At 37.6% G+C, this 25425-nt stretch overlaps 1 protein-coding gene across 2 annotated transcripts in view; it reads right to left on the reverse strand.

The window, feature by feature from the left end:
- The window catches only part of Argl (Argininosuccinate lyase), a 350034-nt gene that overhangs the window by 276496 nt on the left and 48113 nt on the right, over positions 1 to 25425 (reverse strand). For both annotated transcript variants that reach the window (XM_090392053.1, XM_090392054.1), the window contains exon 4: positions 14779 to 14862. In XM_090392053.1, coding sequence (XP_090248179.1) covers positions 14779 to 14862 — 84 coding nt within the window. The remainder of the gene's footprint in view (positions 1 to 14778; positions 14863 to 25425) is intronic.

The raw sequence follows: 25425 nt of genomic DNA on the forward strand, positions 1-25425 counted from the left end.
CCTATAGCTCTCAGGAATCATGGCCACTGTTGAACGCGAGGCGAAGTATTACTCCATCGGACCGAGCTCTACTTTGTTTGCCCGAGCCGGGCCAAAGGAGATCATGGGTATCATGTATTAGCGATCACTGCAGATGCTCAGTCATAGGTCGTATGCAATGTGTAGTGTGTATTCTTAAATTGTATACTTAACTCGGCCCCCCTCCCTAAGATTAAATCTTGAGTGCTCGGCCCCCTCCAAGATTAAATCCTAAGTGCGCCACTGGTGGTTGTTAATGAGGTATCAACACCACCACCTATTGTTGAAAGTGATCACGAGGTATTGGACTGGAAAGGAGTCAAACAGGAAAAAATTGTTATCAAGAAGGTCTGTATGTGGAACTATAAGGTAGGTGATTAACAGATGCTCTGTAGTCAGCTAGCATCAATACGTTGGGTTGACGAATTGTGTAGAAAAGATGTTGACAGTGCATGGGAAATGATAAGGTAGTATAAAACACAAGCAATGCATAACTGCATACCAAGAGTTAACTAATAAATAGAGTAGGACTGAGATGGATGAATGGTGAAATCAAGCAAGCAGTATTACAAAAGAATTGTCATGGAGGAAATACAACACTGTTTGCATTGAACAGATGCATGAGGAATATAAAGTGCAGGCCAGAAAACTGACAAGCATGGTTGAAAAAGAAAAAAGTAGAATATGAGAAGAGATTTCCATATACTGAGTGTGCTACTCAGTATATGAAATGTTACTCAACCAACCAGGCTGGCAAAGAGTGGAAAGTAAGAGGGTAAGAACGAGAGGCCATTCCTACACTTTTATACACCATTGCACAACTTCCAGGAATGATGGGCCATTCCTGGAAGTTGTGTAATAGTGTATAAAGGTGTATTGAATAGGAAGGATGCAAAGAAAAGATTTTTTTCATTGAGAACAATAAGTTGTTGGAATGCACTACCAGAATGCACTGTGAATACTAGAAGAATAAATGAGTTTAAGGTACAACATGATAGATATGTTCCTCATTAACTGGAACCACCCATGATGAGTCTGTTGTTCCATAGATGTTGCTATAATAATAACAATATTATTATTAGTAGTATTATGTAACACTTCCAAGGAGTCCAAAGACTTATCGAAGAAGGGCACCCACTCCACAACTCTCCGTCTCCACCACTCATCTACCAACTATAGCGAACAGCATCAACCACACCAACACCATCTACTGTCCACCAACACCACCACCACTAGTATTTTCACAGACAATCACAAACATTCATGCACGGAGGGATTCGAACCTGCAGCCTTTTGGCTGGAGAGCAGATATGCTAACCACTCAGCCAACCAGGCTGGGAAAAAATCCTACCTTTGTATGAGACTGGAGAACTCACCTTTTGTGCAAAGAGACCAGATAAAAGTTCTTCACGTTTGGACGGGAATTGAACACATGTCTCTGTGACCAAGGGCTTTGTCTATACAGACTACGAAGGCTTCCTGTTTGGCCGAGTGGTTAGCATATCCGATCTCCAGCATTTAATTTTGATGACCCTATATTTCTCTAAAACTATAGTCCATCTCATAAGTTATTTAGCAATTTAGACTAGTCTTGCTGTTATGAGGCTTTCACCAGAGCTTCTTTTAATAATTAGTGAAAATGGTGAAGAGTTGCCTCAGACTTGCACTACATGCATGTGCAAACTTGACTTACTTGTCTGTTTGCTTACTTGGGAAATAGGATTAAAAACCAAGTTTATATAAAATTACTTGGTATCTTGAATACATAATATACCCAAGTTAAAAAACTTTTTACATCTATCTCTCATCCTGAGATTTTATTTAATAAGGTCAAAGCACCTTGTGGCAACTTGTTTAGGTAAAATTCATAAGCTCTGCACTATTTCAACCTTAGTATTGTCAGGTCTGGCTCCCACTGACGAGACCTCAATAAAGATCGAAACCGGTATGGGTAGTGACCATTGCCTATAATGAATAGCATCATACATCTCCACAAGGGGATGTGGTTTACATTAAGGGAAAAATAAAAAGGAAAGTGATCAGAGCTTAATCCACCTTTACCACGGGTTGCACTACTATGAGTTGCCTGAGACTTGAACTCCGTGCAGGCGCAAACTTGACTTACTTGTCTGTTTGCTTCCTTCGGAAATAGGATTAAAAACCAAGTTTATATAAGTTTTAAAAGAGGTATACCGTGAGTAGACATATCGATACAAACTTAATAATAATACAAAAAATACTAAGGTAATATTATTACTAATATAAAAAATACGTTGTTTTCGCCAGGGAACCAGGGCGAACAGCAAAAAGTCAGCTACTGGAACAAATTTGAAAATAAACCCCAACTCAACATCACCAGAGTTAAAGATCGGTACTATCAACGTAAGAAGCCTGAATGGCAAAGAAATGGAGCTAGCTGAGGAATTAGATAAGTACCAGATCGTCATAATAGGGGTGACTGAAACAAAAAAGACCAAAACTGGTGAGATCTTTCTGAGCAATAAATACAAAATGTTATATTCAGGCAATGACAATCAAGGAAAAGAAGGGGTAGCCATAGTATTCAACACAAAATACGAGGTTAATCTTCTTGAATGGCAGTCAGTCTCAAGTAGAGTAATGTGGGCAAATATGAGAATGGGGAACTGGACAATGAGACTTATTTGTGCCTATGGTCCCACAGAAGGTTCTACTAAGGTAGAAGTGGAGGAATTTTTTGAGGGTTTAGAAAAAGCAACTGACACAATGAAAAATGAAAAGTTGGTCTTTGTTGGGGATCTAAATAGCAGAGTAGGAAATGATTGTGAGACATACAAAAATATTTTGGGAAAATTTGGAGAAAAGTGCAAAGCTAATAATAATGGCAAATATCTGTTGGATTTCTGCTCAGGACATGGACTGGTTATTACTAACACCATGTTCCAACATAAAAATGTGCACAAATTCACATGGAGAGAAGAGGCTAGGAATAAGAAAAGTCTCATTGACTATGTTATTGTTGATAGTGATGTTTTCTCCCTGGTGCAGGACACCAGAGTGTATAGAGGATTTGAAATTGGAAGTGATCACTATTTAGTCTTGAGCAGGATAAAATTGAATTTCATATTGAAAAGAATAACATGTAAGAAAGTTTTAAAGCCAATAAAAGTTGAGCAGCTCTCAGATGTGAGCTGTAGACTAAAATACACAAAGATTATTGAAGAAAAAATGAAAGAGTTTGAGAACATGAATCAAACCTTGGAGATTCGGTGGCAAACTCTGAAGAAAACATTGATTGATTCTGCCAGAGAGGCATGTGGTGAGGTTGTCTGTAAGGATAAAAAAATCAGAACTCCCTGGTGGACACAGGAAGTTAAAGAGGCAGTGAAGGAAAAGAAGAAAGCATACCAAAAGTTCCTGTCAAATAAGTCAGCTTGTGCTCTTAGAGAATGCTAAGCACTGTGTAAAACGAGCTAAACAAAAGTCATGGGAGGACTTTGGCAAGAATATAGAAAATAAATATCAAGAAGGTGGCAAAATATTCTGGAGGTTGTTGAAGAAGCTTAGTAATGGAGGAAAGAGTGCTATAAAAGGAATTAGAGATGATAAAGGTGACATGAAAATGGGAGAAAAAGATATCCTTGAAGTATGGAGTAATTACTTTGAAAAACTGCTAAATGAAACAAGCAGTGATGACAGCACAGTGATAAAAAACACTGACCAGGAATGCAGTCAGGAATACATATCCATACTTGAAGTAGAAAAAGCCATCAAAGGCTTGAAATGTGGAAAGGCAGCAGGAGTAGATGATATTCGACCAGAAATGCTGAAGTATGGTGGTATAAGAGTCTTACAGTGGCTGCACTGCATAGTTCAGAAAGCCTGGACAGAGGGACGAATTCCCGATGATTGGAGTAGAGCTTTTATAGTACCCATATATAAAAAGGGAAATAAAACTGCATGTGAGAATTACAGAGGTATTTCCCTACTGAGTGTTCCTGGCAAGATCTATGCAAGTATACTTGAGAAACGATTGAGAAGAATTGTGGAAAAAAAGCTTGGTGAAGAACAAGCTGGAATCAGGCCAAATAGAGGCTGTCAGGATCAGATCTTCACTTTATGACAAATAGTCGAGAAAGCATGGGAATATAACAAAGATCTGTATGTAAGTTTTGTCGATCTGGAAAAGGCATATGACAAGGTGCCAAGAGAGAAGCTATTCAATACGCTGCAGTTATATGGTGTCAATGGGGCATTATATCAAGCAATACTTAGTCTTTATTTGAGTTGTAAGTCAGCAGTTAGAATTGAAGGAAGTACAGGAAGATGGTTTAATGTTAAATCTGGTGTGACACAAGGATGTACATTATCCCCTCTGTTATTCATAATCTATATGGATCACATTGGGGTGCTTAAGGGTCAAAGCTGTATAACTGAGAGGAGACCTCCACATAGCCTTTAAAGGAATGCGGAGAACCGACCAGGGCTTCTGACCTAATGTCCAATCCTCACCTTCCCGTGGTGCACCCTGTTGGGTATCTACATTGATACTGAACGAACGAGGATGGGCTGGCAATTTGGGATTTAGCCGACCAAATTGTATTCTTATTGGTTAAACCAAAATAAACAATGATGGTACAACATGACAAAATTTCATGCCGGCTGGGGCGTCGCCCGGTTAAACAAGGGCCCCCGTTGTTTTCGCCAGGGAACCAGGGCGAACAGCGAAAAGTCAGCTACTGGAACAAATCTGAAAACAAACCCAACTCAACATCACCAGAGTTAAAGATCGGTACTATCAACGTAAGAAGCCTGAATGGCAAAGAAATGGAGCTAGCTGAGGAATTAGATAAGTACCAGATCGACATAATAGGGGTGACCGAAACAAAACAGACCAAACCTGGTGAGATCTTTCTGAGCAATAAATACAAAATGTTATATGCAGGCAATAACAATCAAGGAAAAGAAGGAGTAGCCATAGTATTCAACACAAAATACGAGGCTAATCTTCTTGAATGGCAGTCAGTCTCAAGTAGAGTAATGTGGGCAAATATGAGAATGGGGAACTGGACAATGAGACTTATTTGTGCCTATGGTCCCACAGAAGGTTCTACTAAGGTAGAAGTGGAGGAATTTTTTGAGGCTTTAGAAAAAGCAACTGACACAATGAAAAAGGAAAAGTTGGTCCTTGTTGGGGATCTAAATAGTAGAGTAGGAAATGATTGTGAGACATACAAAAATATTTTGGGAAAATTTGGAGAAAAGAGCAAAGCTAATAATAATGGCAAATATCTGTTGGATTTCTGCTCAGGACATGGACTGGTTATTACTAACACCATGTTCCAACATAAAAATGTGCCCAAATTCACATGGAGAGAAGAGGCTAGGAATAAGAAAAGTCTCATTGACTATGTTATTGTTGATAGTGATGTTTTCTCCCTGGTGCAGGACACCAGAGTGTACAGAGGATTTGAAATTGGAAGTGATCACTATTTAGTCTTGAGCAGGATAAAATTGAATTTCATATTGAAAAGAATAACATGTAAGAAAGTTTTAAAGCGAATAAAAGTTGAGCAGCTCTCAGATGTAAACTGTAGACTAAAATACAGAAATATTATTGAAAAGAAAATGAAAGAGTTTGAGAACAGGAATCAAACCTTGGAGATTCAGTGGCAAACTCTGAAGGAAACATTGATTGATTCTGCCAGAGAGGCATGTGGTGAGGTTGTGTGCAAAGATAAAAAAATCAGAACTCCCTGGTGGACACAGGAAGTTAAAGAGGCAGTGAAGGAAAAGAAGAAAGCATATCATAAGTTCCTGGCAAATAAGTTAGCTTTTACTCTTACAGAATATAGAGACAAATGTAAGAAAGCTAAACAGTGTGTAAAACTAGCTAAACATAAGTCATGGGAGGACTTTGGCAAGAATATAGAAAATAAATATCAAGAAGGTGGCAAAATATTCTGGAGGTTGTTGAAGAAGCTTAGGAATGGAGGAAAGAGTGCTTTAAAAGGAATTAGAGATGATAAAGGTGAAATGAAAACAGGAGAAAAAGATATCCTTGAAGTATGGAGTAATTACTTTGAAAAACTGCTAAATGAAACAAGCAGTGATGACAGCGCAGTGATAAAAAACACTGACCAGGCATGCAGTCAGGAATACATATCCATACTTGAAGTAGAAAAAGCCATCAAAGGCTTGAGATATGGAAAGGCAGCAGGAGTAGATGATATTCGACCAGAAATGCTGAAGTATGGTGGTATAAGAGTCTTACAGTGGCTGCACTGCATAGTTCAGAAAGCCTGGACAGAGGGACGAATTCCCGATGATTGGAGTAGAGCTCTCATAGTACCCATATATAAAAAGGGAAATAAAACTGAATGTGAGAATTACAGAGGTATTTCCCTACTGAGTGTTCCTGGCAAGATCTATGCAAGTATACTTGAGAAACGGTTGAGAAGAATTGTGGAAGAAAAGCTTGGTGAAGAACAAGCTGGATTCAGGCCAAATAGAGGCTGTCAGGATCAGATCTTCACTTTACGACAAATAGTCGAGAAAGCATGGGAATATAACAAAGATCTGTATTTAAGTTTTGGCGATTTGGAAAAGGCATATGACAAGGTGCCAAGAGAGAAGCTATTCAATACGCTGCAGTTATATGGTGTCAATGGGGCATTATATCAAGCAATACTTAGTCTTTATTTGAGTTGTGAGTCAGCAGTTAGAATTGAAGGAAGTACAGGAAGATGGTTTAATGTTAAATCTGGTGTGAGACAAGGATGTACATTATCCCCTCTGTTATTCATTATCTATATGGATCACATTATGAAGGAATGTGGTATTAAACCAGATATCAAAATTGGAGATGTTAATGTCAGCTCTTTGCTTTATGCAGATGATGTTATACTTCTAAATAAATCCGCTACAATCTGCAAGATTCTCTGACTAAATTGAATAGCTGTAGTAATAGATATGGTATGAAGGTCAGCAATAAAAAGACAAAGACAATGAAAATAGGCAGAATCATTGAAAATGTCAACTGTGTTGTGAATGGAGAACCTGCGGAACAAGTAAAACATTTCAGCTACTTAGGCACAATTTTTACTGAAGATGGTAAACTAAATATAGAAATAGACAACAGAATCAGCAAAGCTGGTATCGTGGGAAGTCGATTGAATAAATTCATATGGAATAAGAAAGAAATTAGTCGGAACACTAAATTAGCTGTATACAAGACTGTGTTCAAACCAATTTTAACTTATGGATCTGAGAGCTGGGTCAGAAGTAAAACACTTGACCAAAGACTAGAGACCGCAGATATGAGAGTCCTGAGAAAGATTAGAGGCGTGAGCAGATGGCATCAATGGCAATATCATATTAAAAATGAGGATATTAGGAAAGAACTTGACACTGTCAGCATCCAGGAATACGTTAGCAGAGCTAATTTCAGATGGTATGGTCACTTAAATAGAATGGGAGAGGAAAGATTAGCAAAACAAGTGTTCTCTGCCAGGTTGGCAGGAAAACGACCCAGAGGAAGACCAAGATATAGGTGGATTGATACAGTACAAAGTGCCTTAGACGATAGAAATATAAGATCTGATAATGTTGGAGTCTTGACAAGTAACAGACGGATTTGGAGGAAAATTGTAGATAGGAAGTTAGTAATGATGTAATTTTTTCATGTAGTACTGTCATATCCTGTACACCCCTTGAGGGTACATGGCAGGAATTTGATGATGATGATGATGATGATGATATGGATCACATTATGAAGGAAAGTGGTATTAAACATGATATCAAAATTGGAGATGTTAATGTCAGCTCTTTGCATTATGCGGATGATGTTATACTTCTAAATAAATCCGCTACAAGTCTGCAAGATTCTCTGTCTAAATTGAATAGCTGTTGTAATAGATATGGTATGAAGGTCAGCAATAAAAAGACAAAGACAATGAAAATAGGCAGAATCATTGAAAATGTCAACTGTGTTGTGAATGGAGAACCTGTGGAACAAGTAAAACATTTCAGCTATTTAGGCACGATTTTTACTGAAGATGGTAAACTAAATATAGAAATAGACAACAGAATCAGCAAAGCTGGTATGGTGGGAAGTCAGTTGAATAAATTCATATTGAATAAGAGAGAAATTAGTCGAAACACTAAATTAGCTGTATACAAGACAGTGTTCAAACCAGTTTTAACTTATGGATCTGAGAGCTGGGTCAGAAGTAAAACACTTGACCAAAGACTAGAGCCCGCAGATATGAGAGTCCTGAGAAAGATTAGAGGCGTGAACAGATGGCATCAATGGCAATATCATATTAAAAACGAGTATATTAGGAAAGAACTTGACATTGTCAGCATCCAGGAATGCGTTAGCAGAGCTAATCTCAGGTGGTATGGTCACTTAAACAGAATGGGCGAGGAAAGATTAGCAAAACAAGTGTTCTCTGCCAGGTTGGCAGGAAAACGACCCAGAGGAAGACCAAGATATAGGTGGATTGATACAGTACAAAGTGCTTTAGACGATAGAAATATAAGATCTGATAATGTTGGAGTCTTGACAAGTAACAGACTGATTTGGAGGAAAATTGTAGATTGGAAATTAATAATGATGTAATTTTTTTCATGTAGTACTATCATATCCTGTACACCCCTTGAGGGTACATGGCAGGAATTTGATGATGATGATGATGATAATAATACAAAATTAATACTATTAAATAATCTTTGTATGTGAGTTTTCCGTTATTCATTTTGTATCAAGTTTATATAAAATTACTCTGTTTGTCTCTCTCTCTCTATATATATATAATATAGACATCTATATAATATGACATCATACTTCAAAATGGTGACTGATCAAGAGAAAGCAATATGTATACTTTGGTTTTTCGAAACAAAGTCCGTTATCAGAACGCAACTTTGTTACAGAACTCAGTATGGAAAATATCCACCTTCAGATAATGCTATCTGATGTCAGTTAAAGCAATTTCAAGAGACTCGTATAGCTCAGCACCAAAAAGGAGAGGGAAGACTAAGCACTTCAGCAGAAGATGTTGATTAAATCCAGGAAGCATTTTATCAAAGTCCAAAAAATTCACTAGACAAGCTTCTTTGCTAGGTATGCCACAAACAGTTGTTTGGAAAGTTGTTCATAACTGCCTTCAATTCCGTGCCTACAAACTGCAGTTTGTGCAGGCTTAACACCTGGGCGATAAACCATTTCATTTCCAATTTGCTTAAACGTTTTGTCAAAAGTCAAAGCTGATGAAAATTACCTTTGAAGATGGATATTTAGCGATGAAGCAACATTTTGCATATCAGGGCGGGCAAATCGTCATAACTGCAGAATACCCTCACACTATTTGAGTATGTTTAGAAGTTTTGGGGCTCTTTTTCTTTGTGGAAAAACAGTGACAGTGGTGAACTATCTTAACATACTACAGCTGTATCTGTTACTCCAGTTGGAAGATCATCAGCCAGATGTGGTGTTCCAGGAAGATGGAGCACTGCCACACTGGGCACGGTGGACTGATTCTGTGGCCTCCACACTCACCTGATATTGCGCCACTTGGTTACCAGACCTCTGTGGCCTCACTTGATAAACTGAGGACCAGAATTGTTGTTGCAATAAACAGTTACATTGCAAATGATGGAGAACACTTGAAGGGAAATTAATTATTGCTTGGAAATCTTATGTGCCACGAAAGGTGTGCATGTTGATGTTGTTTAGCATTCTGCAGTAGTGATTCTGTAGGTAATAAAACTTTTTTGAGTTACACTTTCATATTATTATTACTATTATTAAGAGAGATCTAAAGGGAGTCAGAGACTCATCGAGGGAGGCCACATACTACACACACACCAGCTATCATACTGCTTGCACTCACAACATCCAAAGGTAATCCATTCCAATTCACGCACCACCTTCTAAGAGAAAAATCTAGCCCTCACACTCTTCTTTTTCAGTTTCTGAGGATGCCCTCTTGTCCTTTCCCCACCCTCCATAAATTGAAAAATTCCATTAATTGAAATCCTGTATGCCCCTCTTTCTCCTTTTGCTAGTGTCTGCAGTCTACAAATTCTCAATCTGTTTTCATAATCAGTATTCCACAATCCTGATATCATTTTCAACACTCTCCTTTGTACTCTCTCCAGTATATCAGAATCAATGGAAACCAGGAGACCAGACCTGCACACAATAGTCCAAGTGAGATCATATCAGGACCTTGTAAAGAGGCAAAATGACATTATTATCTTTGCATGTGAACGTCGTTTCAGCATTGCAATTATCTTTTGCAATGTTCGCCACATGGCCCCTGAACTTCAACTTCCTATCTATTAACACTTCAAGATCCCTAGCCTCATCAGTTTCTTCTAGCCTAATTCCACCAATATAATACGACATTGGATATCTTATCACTAATCATGCTGAAGTGAATGACTTTACATTTACTCACATTGAACTGACACCCACTTTTTCATGCCCAAAGTCCAGCCTATTCAAATCATTCTGCAAGTTCTTATCCATGCTAAAATTATATAACCCAAACCCATTTCTCTAATTTATTATTATTATTACGTGACACCTCCTGGGAGTCCAAAGACTCATCGAGGAAGGGAATGTACTCTACAACTCTCTGTCTCCGCCACTCAATCTACCAGCTACAATGAACTGCAACTACACCAATGCCATCTACCGCCACCATTAGTATTTTCAGAGACAATCACAAACATCCATGTCCACGGTGGGATTCAAACCCGCAGCCTTTAAGCTGGAGAGCAGATATGCTAACCACTCGGCCAAACAATCTACCATGCTATTATGCAACAGTCTACCATGCTATATTGTCAAAAGCCTTAGCAAAATCCAAAAGTCTTACGGTGTATCCATTCCATTCCCCTTGTCTAGTTCAGTGGTAACATTGTTATAAAATCTGAGCAAGTTGCTAAAAAATGACCTTTCCTTAGTAAACACATGTTGTTTTCATTGCAAAGTAGAGATTCACTGTCAACCCATTTCTGAATGCGAGCCTAACCAATTTTTCCAAAATCTTCACCACCACTCCTGAGATACTAATTGGTCGATAGTTGGATACATCGCTCTTTGCACCACCCTTGTAATGGAATTACCATACATTCCTTCCATTCCTATGGAATATTCCCTGTTCTGAGACTCATATTAAACAGCCTGGTCAAAGGAATGGCCAATTCAGCTGCACACTCTTTTAGCACACATGCTGATATTCCATCAGCACATTCCCTCTTGCTGAATTCTTATTCAATTTGTGCAACAGCTATAATACTTCAGCCTCACACAACTGCATTTCTTCAGTTAGTGAAGAGGTAACAGTGAGCTCAATGTTGCCTTCACCAGGTTGATAGCTTTTAACAAAATGGGCACTCATTAATTGAACACCCTCTTCTGCATCTGTAACCCTCGAGCCATCTGGTATAAGAGTTATTCTTTCATATGCATTCTTTCTTTTACTCGCAGCATATCGACAGAATTCTTGCGGGTTGTCTTTAGCACGCGGACCCAGTTTCTTTTCATACTCAGACTTTCCTTTCCATACAACAGTTGTGACTATTCTAGCCTGCTGCTTATAAAGTTCATAACAGAAGTCATCCTTATGCACACGGTATTCCTTTCACATCGTGCTTTTCTTACGAATCTCTTCCTTAATAAGATTACACATCCATTTGACTCCTACTCTATTTATTCTTCGAACTCTTGGGGCAGAATCCGATATCACATCATTTAAGTATTGTTTAAATGCTTCCAATGCACTGTCGATATTCTTTCTATCCAGCAACTGATTCCATTCCACTGAATTCAGTATACTCCTCAGTTGGTCATAATTTCCTGCTTTGTAGTTTATCATGTAACCTTTTCTGAATGGAACATTCATAAACTTAGTCACTTCCCAAGTGAGTACTACATGATCACTGTCATGACCCGGAGGCAGAATAGTTACATCTTTAACAGAAACGCCCTCTGAAACTATAATCCAATCTAACACTCTTTGCCCTAGAGTTCCTTCTGTCACATGCTGTTTGTGGAAGTTGTCTTGCAACAGCTCAATAAATGCATTTTCATTCTTCTCATGAGATTTTACTGCTACCCAATCAATATTTGGATAATTAAAGTCTCCCAATATGATTACTCTTTTCGTGCTCATCTTTTCTATTTGGTGATGCATTTCTTCATCACTAGCAACCGATCCACCAGGTCTGTAACATCTGTAACAACACCCCACTATGTAATTGATCTTGTTATATTCCACCTCACACCAGATGGCTTCAAACTCAGTGCCACATGAAATATTGTTAGTAGTAGTACTACTACAATCATAGGTCTCAACTCTAACTGGATTCAAGTCATCCGATATCATGAGCAGAACACCCCCCCCCCTCCTCTCCTATTCTCTCTATCCTTCCTAAAAATACTGGACCCTTGACTCTCAATACCAGTTAGTAGGTCTGAATCTGTTAGCCAGGTCTCACTAATACTTAAAATCTGAGGTCGCAACATATTGACTAAAGCAACAAACTCTATCCCTCTGTTTCTGATACTCCTAGCATTCGTGTACAGACATAATAATCTACCTGTTTGTTCTTTTATATTGTCTTGTCTGCAGTCTGCCTGACACAGTTTGAAAACTTGCCCATCTCTATTCTTCTCTAATGCATTACACTTGTAGACATCTTTGCACACATTTGATGGGTCCGAACCGGATGAACATAACCCCGAAATCATTCTTTCCTTGTCTACATTTCCATGGCAAAGCCCATTCGCATCATTAACACAGTTATATAACATTGTCATTCTTACACTCACATTCACGCCATTCCACCCTTTATAATTTAATTTCTCTAACTCTCTGTGTTAGGGTCTCATACCAGTATTAGTTTTTCTAGACTCCTGATACCAAACGCATTCAGGTGTAGGCCATTCCTGAGTAGTTTTATTTTGTTGGTTCTAGTTTGAAAATTATATGCCATGGAAACCTCAAATAAAATCATTTAGAATCTGTATATACATCTATATATTTGTTGTTTCCAGTTTGAAAATTAAATGCCATAAAAACCTCGACAATGATTTTGAATCTGTATATATATATATATATATATATATATATATATATACTATTATTTTAAATGACTGATACTGAGAGATAAAGAGATGACATGATTTATTTAAAAAGATACTACTAGTTTACTAGTTTCTTTGAATGGATCAACTTCTTCAAGTATCACAATCAAAGAAATATACAAAAAAATTAACAGACTTAAAAATTGCATTAACAGTACTAGTCCAAAAAAACAGTAATGCGAGCTTGAGTTCCAAACAAATATTCCTCATCTGTGAAGATGGTATCAACAACCTCAATTTATTTTTGGACCAACTAAACAAGTTTAATGAAAAAATCTCTTTTACCTTCGAACTGGAATCCGATGACTGCCTCCCCTTTCTAGATTTGAAGCTTACCAGATGTTCTGAAAGTATTAAAACCTCAATTTTTAGAAAACCTACTCATACTGACAGATACCTTCATGTTTCTTCCCATCACTACCCTCCGCAAAAATTTGGTATTATTTCTACCTTAGCACACCGGGCCAAATCTTACGGGCCAAATTGAAAATGAACTCGTTTTTCTTAAAAAGACTCTTATCAATAATGGTTTCTCTCCTAATAAGATTGAAAAATTTCTTTCTCTCCATCACTCAACTGCTTCTGAAGATCCCTCTTCCCTCAGAGCCTTTATTTCTTTGCCTTACATCAGCTCTCTTTCACCAAAACTAGCTAAAATTCTCAAGAAATTTAACTTCAGAACTTGCTTCACTATGCTCCCAAAACTTCGATTCATACTTAGTAAACCTAAAGAGAAACATCTTCCAACTCAGTTTCCAGGAGTCTATAAGATCTTATGTGATTGTGGAAAGCCGTACTACAGCCAAACTGCTAAATTCATCCTTCTTCGTCTGGAAGAACACCGTAGAGATATTTCCTACAACAGGACTAGAGCCAGTGCTCTCTCTAGCCATGTTCTTTTCTCCATTAACTCAGATGAAGACCGCCAACACATTGTGGACTGGACACAAACTTCTAATATCTATGTGTGCTATGATGAACTTGAAAGAAAGAAAGATTGTCGAGTCCAGAGAAACTGCCTTGGATTCTTCCCATATCAATAACTCCCTAAGTTTCAATCTTTCTGATGCACACATTGACTTTGTTCAATACTGGTGCACTCATGACAGCACGTAGTCAACTTTTATTTGGAACTCAAGCTCGCATTAATGTTTTCAAAATGCACTACTGTTTTTTTGGACTAGTACTGTTAATGCAATTTTTAAGTCTCTGTTATTTTTTGTATATTTCTTTGATTGTGATACCTGAAGAAGTTGGTCCATTCAACAAAACTAGTAAACTAGTAGTATCTTTTTAAATAAATCATGTCATCTCTTTATCTCTTGGTATCAGTCGTTTAAAATAATTTATAATATTTTCTACCAAGTAAAAATGAATGCTCAGAATATACACATATATATATATATAGAGAGAGAGAGAGAGATCTTAACAAGAATCATAAACTGAAAAAAAAAAAAAAAAAAACACAAAAGGCTTATCAACATAAACAATAGTTTTATAGACAGAATGCTATTCTTTACACATTCTGGCTGAATGCCAATAAATATCATCTTATATATACTACTTTTTGTCACATGTGTCATGGGTTCACTATCACTATAATGCAAAGTTGATCATACTTTCAGTCTTCTCTCATTGGCTGTGTGAATATCTTCATCTCCTATTTGAATTTCAAATTTACCAGTTCTCCATTCCTCTCTCACCTGAAAAAAAAAAAAAAAAAAAAAACTGAGAAAGGCGATAAATAAAAGCAACAATTATTCAATTATATTTTAATGATGTGGGCAAACACTCCATAAGGAAGCATAAAAATAGATATAATTTTCCAACTGCTTACAAATTTATAATAAGTTGAGAAAACATTAATAATAATAATAGTGAAAGATCAGGAGAGTGGTGATGAAAAGACAGAAGTGCTGCTTGGCAGTGGAAACAATGGTAGCGTGAGAGAAGAAGAAGAGAGAACGGGAATGCCAGAGGAGCAGGGAAAAATGGGGGAGAGCACTGGTTTACAGGGAGACATGGAGTAGGGAAAGTGGATGTTGAAAGTAGCAGTGAATGTGTGTGTGTGTGTTGAAATGGGGTATATGGTGATGTGGAAGGGGGTTTTGAGACTAAGCAGATATATGTGGTAAGTGGTGATTGGGAAAGGGCAAGTGTGGTAGGGACATCACAACAAACCAATGGTTATAGACCTAAAAATGAAGTGCTGTGTTTGTTTACAAATGCCAAAAGTATCAGAAATAAGAGGGATGAAATGGTTTCAGTGATTGACTTTATTCACCCCAAAAGGATTGGAATAAATGAAACATGGTTGAATGAAGATGAAATCATAACTGAAAAGAAATGGAAGAGTACAGTATTTTTTGTGAGGATAGAAAGGGCAGGAAGCGAGGAGTGCAGGGGATGATAGCAGCTGAATTGCATCCACATAAAGTAGACATGAAAGATAGAAATAGTGGCACTGGTTATGAGGCAGAGTGGGGTAACATGGAAGTACACAGGAAGACATATTTAGTTGGATGTTGCTATAGGCTAGGGAAATATATAAACAACTTGGATTAGTGAATAAGGGAAGGGTAATTATTATGAGTGATTGTAATTATGGTGGTATAGATTGGAATGAAGAAAGAGAATTTGGGAATAAGGGAAATGAATTTTTTGAGTTCTTGAGAGATAACTATCTCAGACAGACATCAGAGTGGGGATCAAGAGTTTTAGATCTGATAATATCATCAAAGAATGTAATTGTGAATGGGTTGCACATCTTCCTCCAGTTGGTGAGGAGGGTGATCATAAAGTGATCACATGGTTTGTGGCTAGACATATGTGGACTTCTGTGAGGAAAGGATATATATGGATATGAATTACATGTGGATATATGTGGTTTTCTGTGAAGAAAGAATGTGTGTGGAATTATAAGGCTGGTGATTATGATAAGGTTAAGAGACAGCTTGAAACTATAGCATGGAATGAGGAATTGAATGGTAAGGTTTAATGCAGTGGTTTGCTAAAAGAAGATCCGAAATACTGCTTGGGAACTGACAAAGAAATACATAACAGCATCAATGTGTGAATGTATTCCGAAGGTCTGAATAAGGTAGGTATAAAATGGATGAATATGAGGCTTAAGCATGAAATCTGGAAGAAGAAGAAGGTACTTTCGAGGCAGTAAAAGATGAATAATGCCAATAATCAGTTTCATGAAGCGTATAAAGAACAAGCCAGGAGAGTGACTCAAGTTAGTAAGGAAAACAAAAGTGCAGAATGATCAGAAATTGGCAAATCAGGCAAAGAACACCATAAAATAATAAATTTAGTCATCATCATCAAATTCCTGCCATGTACACTCAAGGGGTGTACAGGATATGATAGTACTACATGAAAAAAAATCACATCATTACTAACTTCCTATCTGCAATTTTCCTCCAAATCAGTCTGTTACTTGTCAAAACTCCAACATTATCAGATCTTATATTTCTATCATCTAAGGCACTTTGTACCGTATCAATCCACCTATATCTTGGTCTTCCTCTGGGTCGTTTTCCTGACAACCTCGCAGAGAACACTTGTTTTGCTAATCTTTCCTCGTCCATTCTGTTTAAGTGTCCACACCACCTGAGATTACCTCTGCTAACGAATTCCTGGATGTTGACAATGTCAAGTTCTTTACTAATATCCTCGTTTTTAATATGATATTGCCATTGATACCATCTGTTCACACCTATAACCTTTCACAAGACTCTCATATCTGCGGTCTCTAGTCTTTGGTCAAGTGTTTTACTTCTGACCCAGCTCTCAGATCCATAAGTTAACACTGATTTGAACACTGTCTTGTATACAGCTAATTTAGTGTTCCGACTAATTTCTCTCTTATTTCAAATGAATTTATTCAATCGACTTCCCACGATACCAGCTTTGCTGATACCGTTGTCTATTTCTATATTTAATTTACCATCTTCAGTAAAAATCGTGCCTAAGTAGCTGAAATGTTTCACTTGTTCCACAGGTTCTCCATTCACAACACAGTTGACATTTTCAATGATTCTACCTATTTTCATTGTCTTTGTCTTTTTATTGCTGAACTTCATACCATATCTATTACAACAGCTATTCAATTTAATCAGAGAATCTTGCAGACTTGTATCGGATTTATTTAGAAGTATAACATCATCCGCATAAATCAAAGAGCTGACATTAACAGCTCCAATTTTGATATCATGTTTAATAACACTTTCCTTCATAATTTGATCCATATAGATAATGAATAACAGAGGGGATAATGTACATCCTTGTCTCACACCAGATTTAACAATAAACCATCTTCCTATACTTCCTTCAATTCTAACCGCTAACTTACAACTCAAATAAAGACTAAGTATTGCTTGATATAATACCCCATTGACACCATATAACTGTCGTATTGAATAGTTTCTCTCTTGGCACCTTGTCATATGCCTTTTCCAAATCGACAAAACTTAAATACAGATCTCTGTTATATTCACATGCTTTCTCGACTATTTGTCGTAAAGTGAAAATCTGATCCTGACAGCCTCTATTTGACCTGAATCCAGCTTGTTCTTCACCAAGTTTTCTTCCACAATTCTTCTCAACCATTTCTCAAGTATACTTGCATAGATCTTGCCAGGAACACTCATTAGGGAAATACCTCTGTAATTCTCACATTCAGTTTTATTTCCCTTTTTATATATGGGTACTATAAAAGCTCTACTCCAATCATCGGGAATTCGTCCCTCTGTCCAAGCTTTCTGAACTATGCAGTGCAGCCACTGTAAGACTCTTATACCACCATACTTCAGCATTTCTGGTCGAATATCATCTACTCCTGTTGCCTTTCCACATTTCAAGCCTTTGATGGCTTTTTCTACTTCAAGTATGGATATATATTCCTGACTGCATGCCTGGTCAGTGTTTTTTACCACTGTGCTGTCATCACTGCTTGTTTCATTTAGCAGTTTTTCAAAGTAATTACTCCATACTTGAAGGATATCTTTTTCTCCCATTTTCATGTCACCTTTATCATTTCTAACTCCTTTTACAGCACTCTTTCCTCCATTCCTAAGCTTCTTCAACAACCTCCGGAATATTTTGCCACCTTCTTGATATTTATTTTCTATATTCTTGCCAAAGTCCTCCCAGGACTTTTGTTTAGCTAGTTTTACACAGTGTTTAGCATTCTTGCATTTGTCTCTGTATTCTCTAAGAACACAAGCTGAGTTATTTGACAGGAACTTTTGATATCCTTTCTTCTTTTCTTTCACTGCCTCTATAACTTCCTGTATCTGCCAGGGAGTTCTGATTTTTTTTTATCCTTGCAGACAACCTCACCACATGTCTCTCTGGCAGAATCAATCAATGTTTTCTTCAGAGTTTGCCACTGAGTCTCCAAGGTTTGATATCTGTTCTCAAACTCTTTCATTTTTTCTTCAATAATCTTTGTGTATTTTAGTCTACAGTTCACATCTGAGAGCTGCTTAACTTTTATTCGCTTTAAAACTTTCTTACATGTTATTCTTTTCAATATGGGATGACCAGGGATCAACAGTTGGAATTGAAAAGGATTCCGAAATGAAGAAGCAGAAAAGGAAATGTCCCCAGTCTAGCATGCAGAGATCACATCGAGTGAGTGGTATCAGTGGAACTAGCTGTAGATCCAGATATGAGCTGTTGTGTTCGTATACCAATGCTAGAAGTATAAGGAACAAGGCAGATGAAATGGTTGCACTAATTGCGTCTGTTCACCCAAAGATTGTCGGAATAAGTGAGACATGGTTGGATGAAGACAACATCCTAACAGGAATAGAGATGGAAGGGTATGATATGTTTCGTGAGGATAGAAGGATAAAAAGGGAGGGGAAGTGCTATTGATGATAGAGAAAGAGTTATGTCCATACAAGGTAGAGATGCAAGAGGGAAATAGGGCCAGTGGTTTTGAGGCAGTATGGTGTGAGATAAAGGTAAATAGAATTAAATATTTGGTGGGATGTTGTTATACACCTGGTAATGTGGATGGTGGTGATAGTGAAATGTATAGTCAAATTAGCCAAGCAAATAAGAAAAGGGTGATCATTATGGGCGATTTTAATTATGGCAATATAGACTAGAATGATGAGATAGCAACTGGAAGTAAAAAAAATGAGTTTCTCGAGTTTTTGAGGGATAACTACCTCTGACAGTATGTAATAGAGGGCACACGAGGATTAAGGGTCTTGGATTTGGTCATCTCATCAGAGGATGTAATTATAAATGAGGTGTCAAATCATCCACCAATTAGGTGATTACCTGGTGTTGGGTAGTTTCTCACAGGGGGCCTTGCACTGGCCAGCAGTGCAAGGCCCCATGTGAAAAAAGTGTATATCCACAAGGGGGGGATGATTATGAAAACCTCAGGGGACAGCTTGCCGGTGTATCGTGGAATGAGGAGTTAGCTGGAAAAGAGATCAATGTAGCTTGGGGAATTTTCAAATATTAGCTAGTAGATGCAATGTCTAAATGTATTCCAAGGGTGAGAAGGTTAAATAAGGTAGGTGTGAGATGGATGAATAAAGGGATACAGAGAAAAAGGGCATTGTGGAGGCAGCATAAGAGAAGTGGAAATAACCATTTCATGAGGTCAACAAAGACCATGTAAGGAGGGCGACTTGGTTGGTGAGAGTAGCTAAAGAGAGGTATGAACAGCAGTTAGCTAATGAAGCCAAAAAGAATCCTAGGGAGTTCTTTCGATATGTAGCCAGCAAAAGAAAGAATGATTATGGAAGGATGACATTGATTGGAGAAAATGGTATAAAGACAGCTGTTGCAGAATGTGTGGTGGAGATACTTAATGAGCAGTTCATAAAGATCTTTCAATCTTGTGAATGTGACTTCATGGAAGGATTGAGAGCAGTTGATGATGGGGAGGAGAGACTGACGGTAAGTGAGCAAGAGGTGTGTGGGGAGTTGAGTAAACTAGATGTAAATAAGGTTGTGGGACTTGATAATCTATCACTGAGTATTCTGAAGGAATGTGCCAGAGAGTTGACACCTGCCCTGACATATTTTTTTAATACGAGTCTTGCACTTGGTCAAGTACCTAAAGAGTGGAAAGAGGGCAAGATTGTGCCACTTCATAAAGGAGGTGATCGAACTCAAGCTTCAAACTATAGGCGTATCAATGTGTCAGGTGTTGCGGTTAAGTTGTTGGAGAAGCTTGTGAGAACTAGGATCCAGAGTTGGGTTGACAACAATGGTATAATCTTTGATGGATTTGCTAAAGGGAGGTCATGTTTTAGTAATCTACTTACTTATTACAACAAAGTGACTGCTTCCTTGGACAGAGGAGAAGGATACACAGTAATATACTTGGATTTCGCAAAAGCTTTTGATAGAGTACCTCATGATAAGTTGACAGTCAAACTAGAGCAGAATGGGTTGGATATTAGATTAGTGCATTGGATTGGAGACTGGCTATCTGATAGGTATCAACAAGTTGTGTATTGGGGTGCGATATCCAGGAAAAGGAAAGTCACTAGTGGAGTGCCTCAGGGGCCTGTTTTAGGGTCATTACTGTTTAACTTGTATATTAATGATATTGGCAAAGATTTGGATGGAAATGTTCAGTTGTTTGCAGATGATGCAAAGTTGGGACGAACCATAAAGAGTAGTGAGGATGTTGTGGCCTTACAAGAAGACTTGAATAAATTGAGTGATTGGGCACCGAAATGGGGATGCAAGTTCAATGTTGCAAAATGTAAGGTTTTAAAATTTGGAAAACAAAGATGGGATGCAGAATTTATGCTTGGTGAGAATATATTGTTGGAGGTAGAGGAAATAAGAGATCTGGGGGGGGGGGTGATAGTGGATAAGGATCTAAAATTCAGGGGACACATCACCAAAATTGTGAAGACAACACAAAGGCTTCTGGGAATGATGCAGTGGACACTGACGTGTAGAAGTAGGGAGATTCTTGTTCCGTTGTATAAGGCTTTGATAAAGCCACTCATGGACTATTGTGCCCAGATTTGGTCACCGAGTTTTCAGAAGGATGAAGAGATGTTGGAAAGGGTCCAAAGGCGACTGACTAAAGTAGTTTCTGATCTCTGGAATGTTGAGTATGAGGAAAGATTGAGAAGATGTAATTTGCAGAGTCTGGTGGAGAGGAGGAAGAGGGGAGATATGATAGAGACCTACAAGTTGGTAAGCGGTTGTTATAAGATCAATGGTGGAGAAGTTCTAAAAAAAATAGTGGGAGATCAGGGGAGAACCAAAGATCATCCCTGGAAACTGTATAAAGAGGGTGTAAGTAGGGGAGTGAGAGGCAGGTTTTTTTCGTGCAGAGTTGTGAATGCCTTGCCTGAGAGTGTGGTGTCTGCAAGGAGTTTGAGTGTGTTTAAGACACGGTATGGTGAGATGTATGTGTGATAAAAGGACCTCCCAGATGAGTCTTTGACTCCATGAGGTCTTGGGGTAATAATAATAATAATAATAATATGAAATTCAATTTTATTCTGCTCAAGACTAAATAGTGATCACTTCCAATCTCAAATCCTCTGTACACTCTGGTGTTCTGCACCAGGGAGAAAACATCACTATCAACAATAACATAGTCAATGAGGCTTTTCTTATTCCTTGCCTCTTCTTTCCATGTGAATTTGTGCACATTTTTATGTTGGAACATGGTGTTAGTAATAACCAGTCCATGTCCTGAGCAGAAATCCAACAGATATTTGCCATTATTATTAGCTTTGCTCTTTTCTCCAAATTTTCCCAAAATATTTTTGTATGTCTCACAATCATTTCCTTCTCTGCTATTTAGATCCCCAACAAGGACCAACTTTTCCTTTTTCGTTGTATCAGTTGCTTTTTCTAAAGCCTCAAAAAATTCCTCCACTTCTACCTTAGTAGAACCTTCTGTGGGACCATAGGCACAAATAAGTCTCATTGTCCAGTTCCCTATTCTCATATTTGTCCACATTACTCTACTTGAGACTGACTGCCATTCAAGAAGATTAACCTCGTATTTTGTGTTGAATACTATGGCTACCCCTTCTTTTCCTTGATTGTCATTGCCTGAATATAACATTTTGTATTTATTGCTCAGAAAGATCTCACCAGTTTTTGTCTTTTTTGTTTCCGTCACCCCTATTATGTCGATCTGGCACTTATCTAATTCCTCAGCTAGCTCCATTTCTTTGCCATTCAGGCTTCTTATGTTAGTACAATCTTTAACTCTGGTGATGTTGAGTTGGGGTTTGTTTTCAGATTTGTTCTAGTGGCTGAATTTTCGCTGTTTGCCCTGGTTCCCTGGCGAAAACAACGGGGGCCTAGTTTAACTGAGTGACGCCCCAGCCGGCATGAAATTAGTTTAATCCTTTATCCAAGTGTAAGCAAACAAAGTTTGCACCTGGAAATATCTTCAGAACTGAGGTAAGGTAGTGCAACACCAGGCAACTCTGAGCAAATACTTCTTAGATGTGACTTCTACCTGTCTTTTCTTAGCTATACCATTCTCATTACCCATCCTAAAACCCTCTCCAGACTGAAATGCTTCCCCCCCCAACATCCCAGATATCACATTGCTTTCTTGTCTACTAAGACATTCATTTCCTCTTCCAGCATTGCTCTTTCTCATGCTATCTCCCTCTGTCCATCCTTACCTTCTCTATTTAAATGTCTATTTTGCACTCCTATAATCACATTCTTCTGACTCATGCTATGTAATTCTCAATTCATAAATTCTCCTTCATTCCCTAGTTCCTTAATTTATATAAAGTGTTATAAAGATTATTATAAAGTTTTTTCTCTTGGTTACAAAGTAAATTATAACAAACAAGAAATTATATTTTGTTTTAAACCTGTCCCCAAATATAAGCAAAACAAAGTATGTGGGTGAAGTATCTTCATACCTCATCTACTTGTTGCACTACATCCCAGATATCACATTGCTTTCTTGTCTACTAAGACATTCATTTCCTCTTCAAGCATTGCTCTTTCTCATGCTATCTCCCTCTGTCCATCCTTACCTTCTCTATTTAAATGTCTATTTTGCACTCCTATAATCACATTCTTCTGACTCATGCTATGTAATTCTCAATTCATAAATTCTCCTTCATTCCCTAGTTCCTTAATTTATATAAAGTGTTATAAAGATTATTATAAAGTTTTTTCTCTTGGTTACAAAGTAAATTATAACAAACAAGAAATTATATTTTGTTTTAAACCTGTCCCCAAATATAAGCAAAACAAAGTATGTGGGTGAAGTATCTTCATACCTCATCTACTTGTATATGGAAGCAGTTAACATCACATCAATATAAATTGTCATAGGAAAAATATTTCTGATGTATAGAACAGACTTCCTGCAATGAGTTTTTGTTATTCATTCCCATTATAAGACTATTTCTGTAATAATAATAATAATAATAATAATAATAATAATAATAATAATAATAATAATAATAATCATAATAATAATGCCTATATAGCTCAATGGAAATCATGCTTGCATGCTATGTGCTAGACTACCCAAAGATAGACTTACGTTCTAAGTTTAGTCCTCAACAGGAGGAACTTTTTCTAAACCATTCTTTGACCACTTCCTGAGTTAGTAGATTTCTGGCATGGGCAAATGGCATTTTTTCTATCAGAAATTCACATTTTTCTTCCTGTAAACTAAAGAAAATCGACAATAGAACCCACATTATTTTAAACAGTAACACATCCTGTTAGTGTTAGGTACTAAGAGATGGCAGCACTTCATGGTCCATCTCTTCATCAGTTGCCACTTATAATTAGTAACAGTCATGGGCCAGATATCTCTGATTGGCTACTGGTGGTGTTTGAACTGCCCACTCAGTCTCCGAAAAGCTAGAGAGTGTTGAAAGGCTAATATAAATTATTATATTAATAATAATAATAACAGAACATTATTATTATTATACAGGTACCTCCATGGAGTCTGAAGACTCATTGGGGAGAGACGCAATTTATCCACAGAATCTATCATGCCTCTCCTTGAACCCATTAACAGACAAAGCACTCACAACTGAGTCTGGCAACCCATTCCACTCATTCACAACTCTCAAAGCAAAAAATCTAGTCCTCACACTCCTACTAACCACACCTTTATTCAACTTCCAGGGATGACCCCTTGTTCTGGTCCCTCTAGCCATGTGCTGAAGCATTTCTCCTGCATCAATCCTATAAAACCCTTTAAGCAACTTAAATGTTTCCATCACATCCCCTCTTTTTCTCCTATCAACCAAATTCTACAATCCACAAAACCTCAATCTATCCTCATAGGGCACATTCCACAGGCCAGTCACCATCTTGGTTACTCACCTCTGAATCCTCTCCACTGCTTCCTCATCCCCATGGAACCCAGCGGAATAGAATTGAGTACAATAATCCAGATGTGAGTATATCAAGGCCTTATAAAGAGGAATAACACCTTTCTTATCTCTACTTGTTAATGTGTTCTTCAATAGCCAAGTAATATTATGGGCTACATTAGTAATCTTAGCAATATGTCCTCTAAACTTTAACTCTCTGTCTACCACCTCCCCTAAATCACTAGCTTCATCCATTTCCTGGAGTACAGTGTCAACAATGTGATATGCAGCTTGTAATCTATTTTATCCAAAATGCATAACTTTACATTTCTCCACATTAAATTGACACTCATTATCTTTTGCCCATACTGACAGCCTGTTTAAATGGTCCTTTAAGTTCTCCACATTGCCTTAACTATTACTCTACCTAATTTTGCATCACCAGAGAACAACTGAATATTTCCTTTCAGGATATTTCCTATATCATTTATGTACAAATAAAACAGTAATGGTCCCAACACCGAACCTTACTGTCTAGTCACCTGCTTTCACCTTAATTCTGCCTACTCCATATATCACTTGTGATATCTGTCCTGCAGCCATCCTCTTATCCACTTAACCAGTGTCATGTCCATCCTCATTTGTTCTAATTTGCATAACAGAGTTCCATGAGGTATTCTGTCAAATGCCTAACTGAATTATTGTGTACCCATTTCCTTTATCCAACTCAGCTGTTACTCTATTATAAAAAGTTAGTAAATTACTAACTTTTCTAACTCTTCAACAAAGCCATGTTGACCCTCAGAGTATCATGTTTTTATCTATCCATTCTTGAATTCTCTTTTTGACCAACTTTTCTAGTACTTTTACCACCATGCATGAGATACTGATTGGTCTATAATTTGCTACTGCAGTCTTAGAACCTCTCATATGCAA

This window comes from Typopeltis vanoorti, chromosome 4 (genome assembly GCF_054136105.1).
Source record: "Typopeltis vanoorti isolate ZY-2024b chromosome 4, IOZ_Tvanoo_1.0, whole genome shotgun sequence".
Lineage (NCBI taxonomy): Eukaryota > Metazoa > Arthropoda > Arachnida > Uropygi > Thelyphonidae > Typopeltis > Typopeltis vanoorti.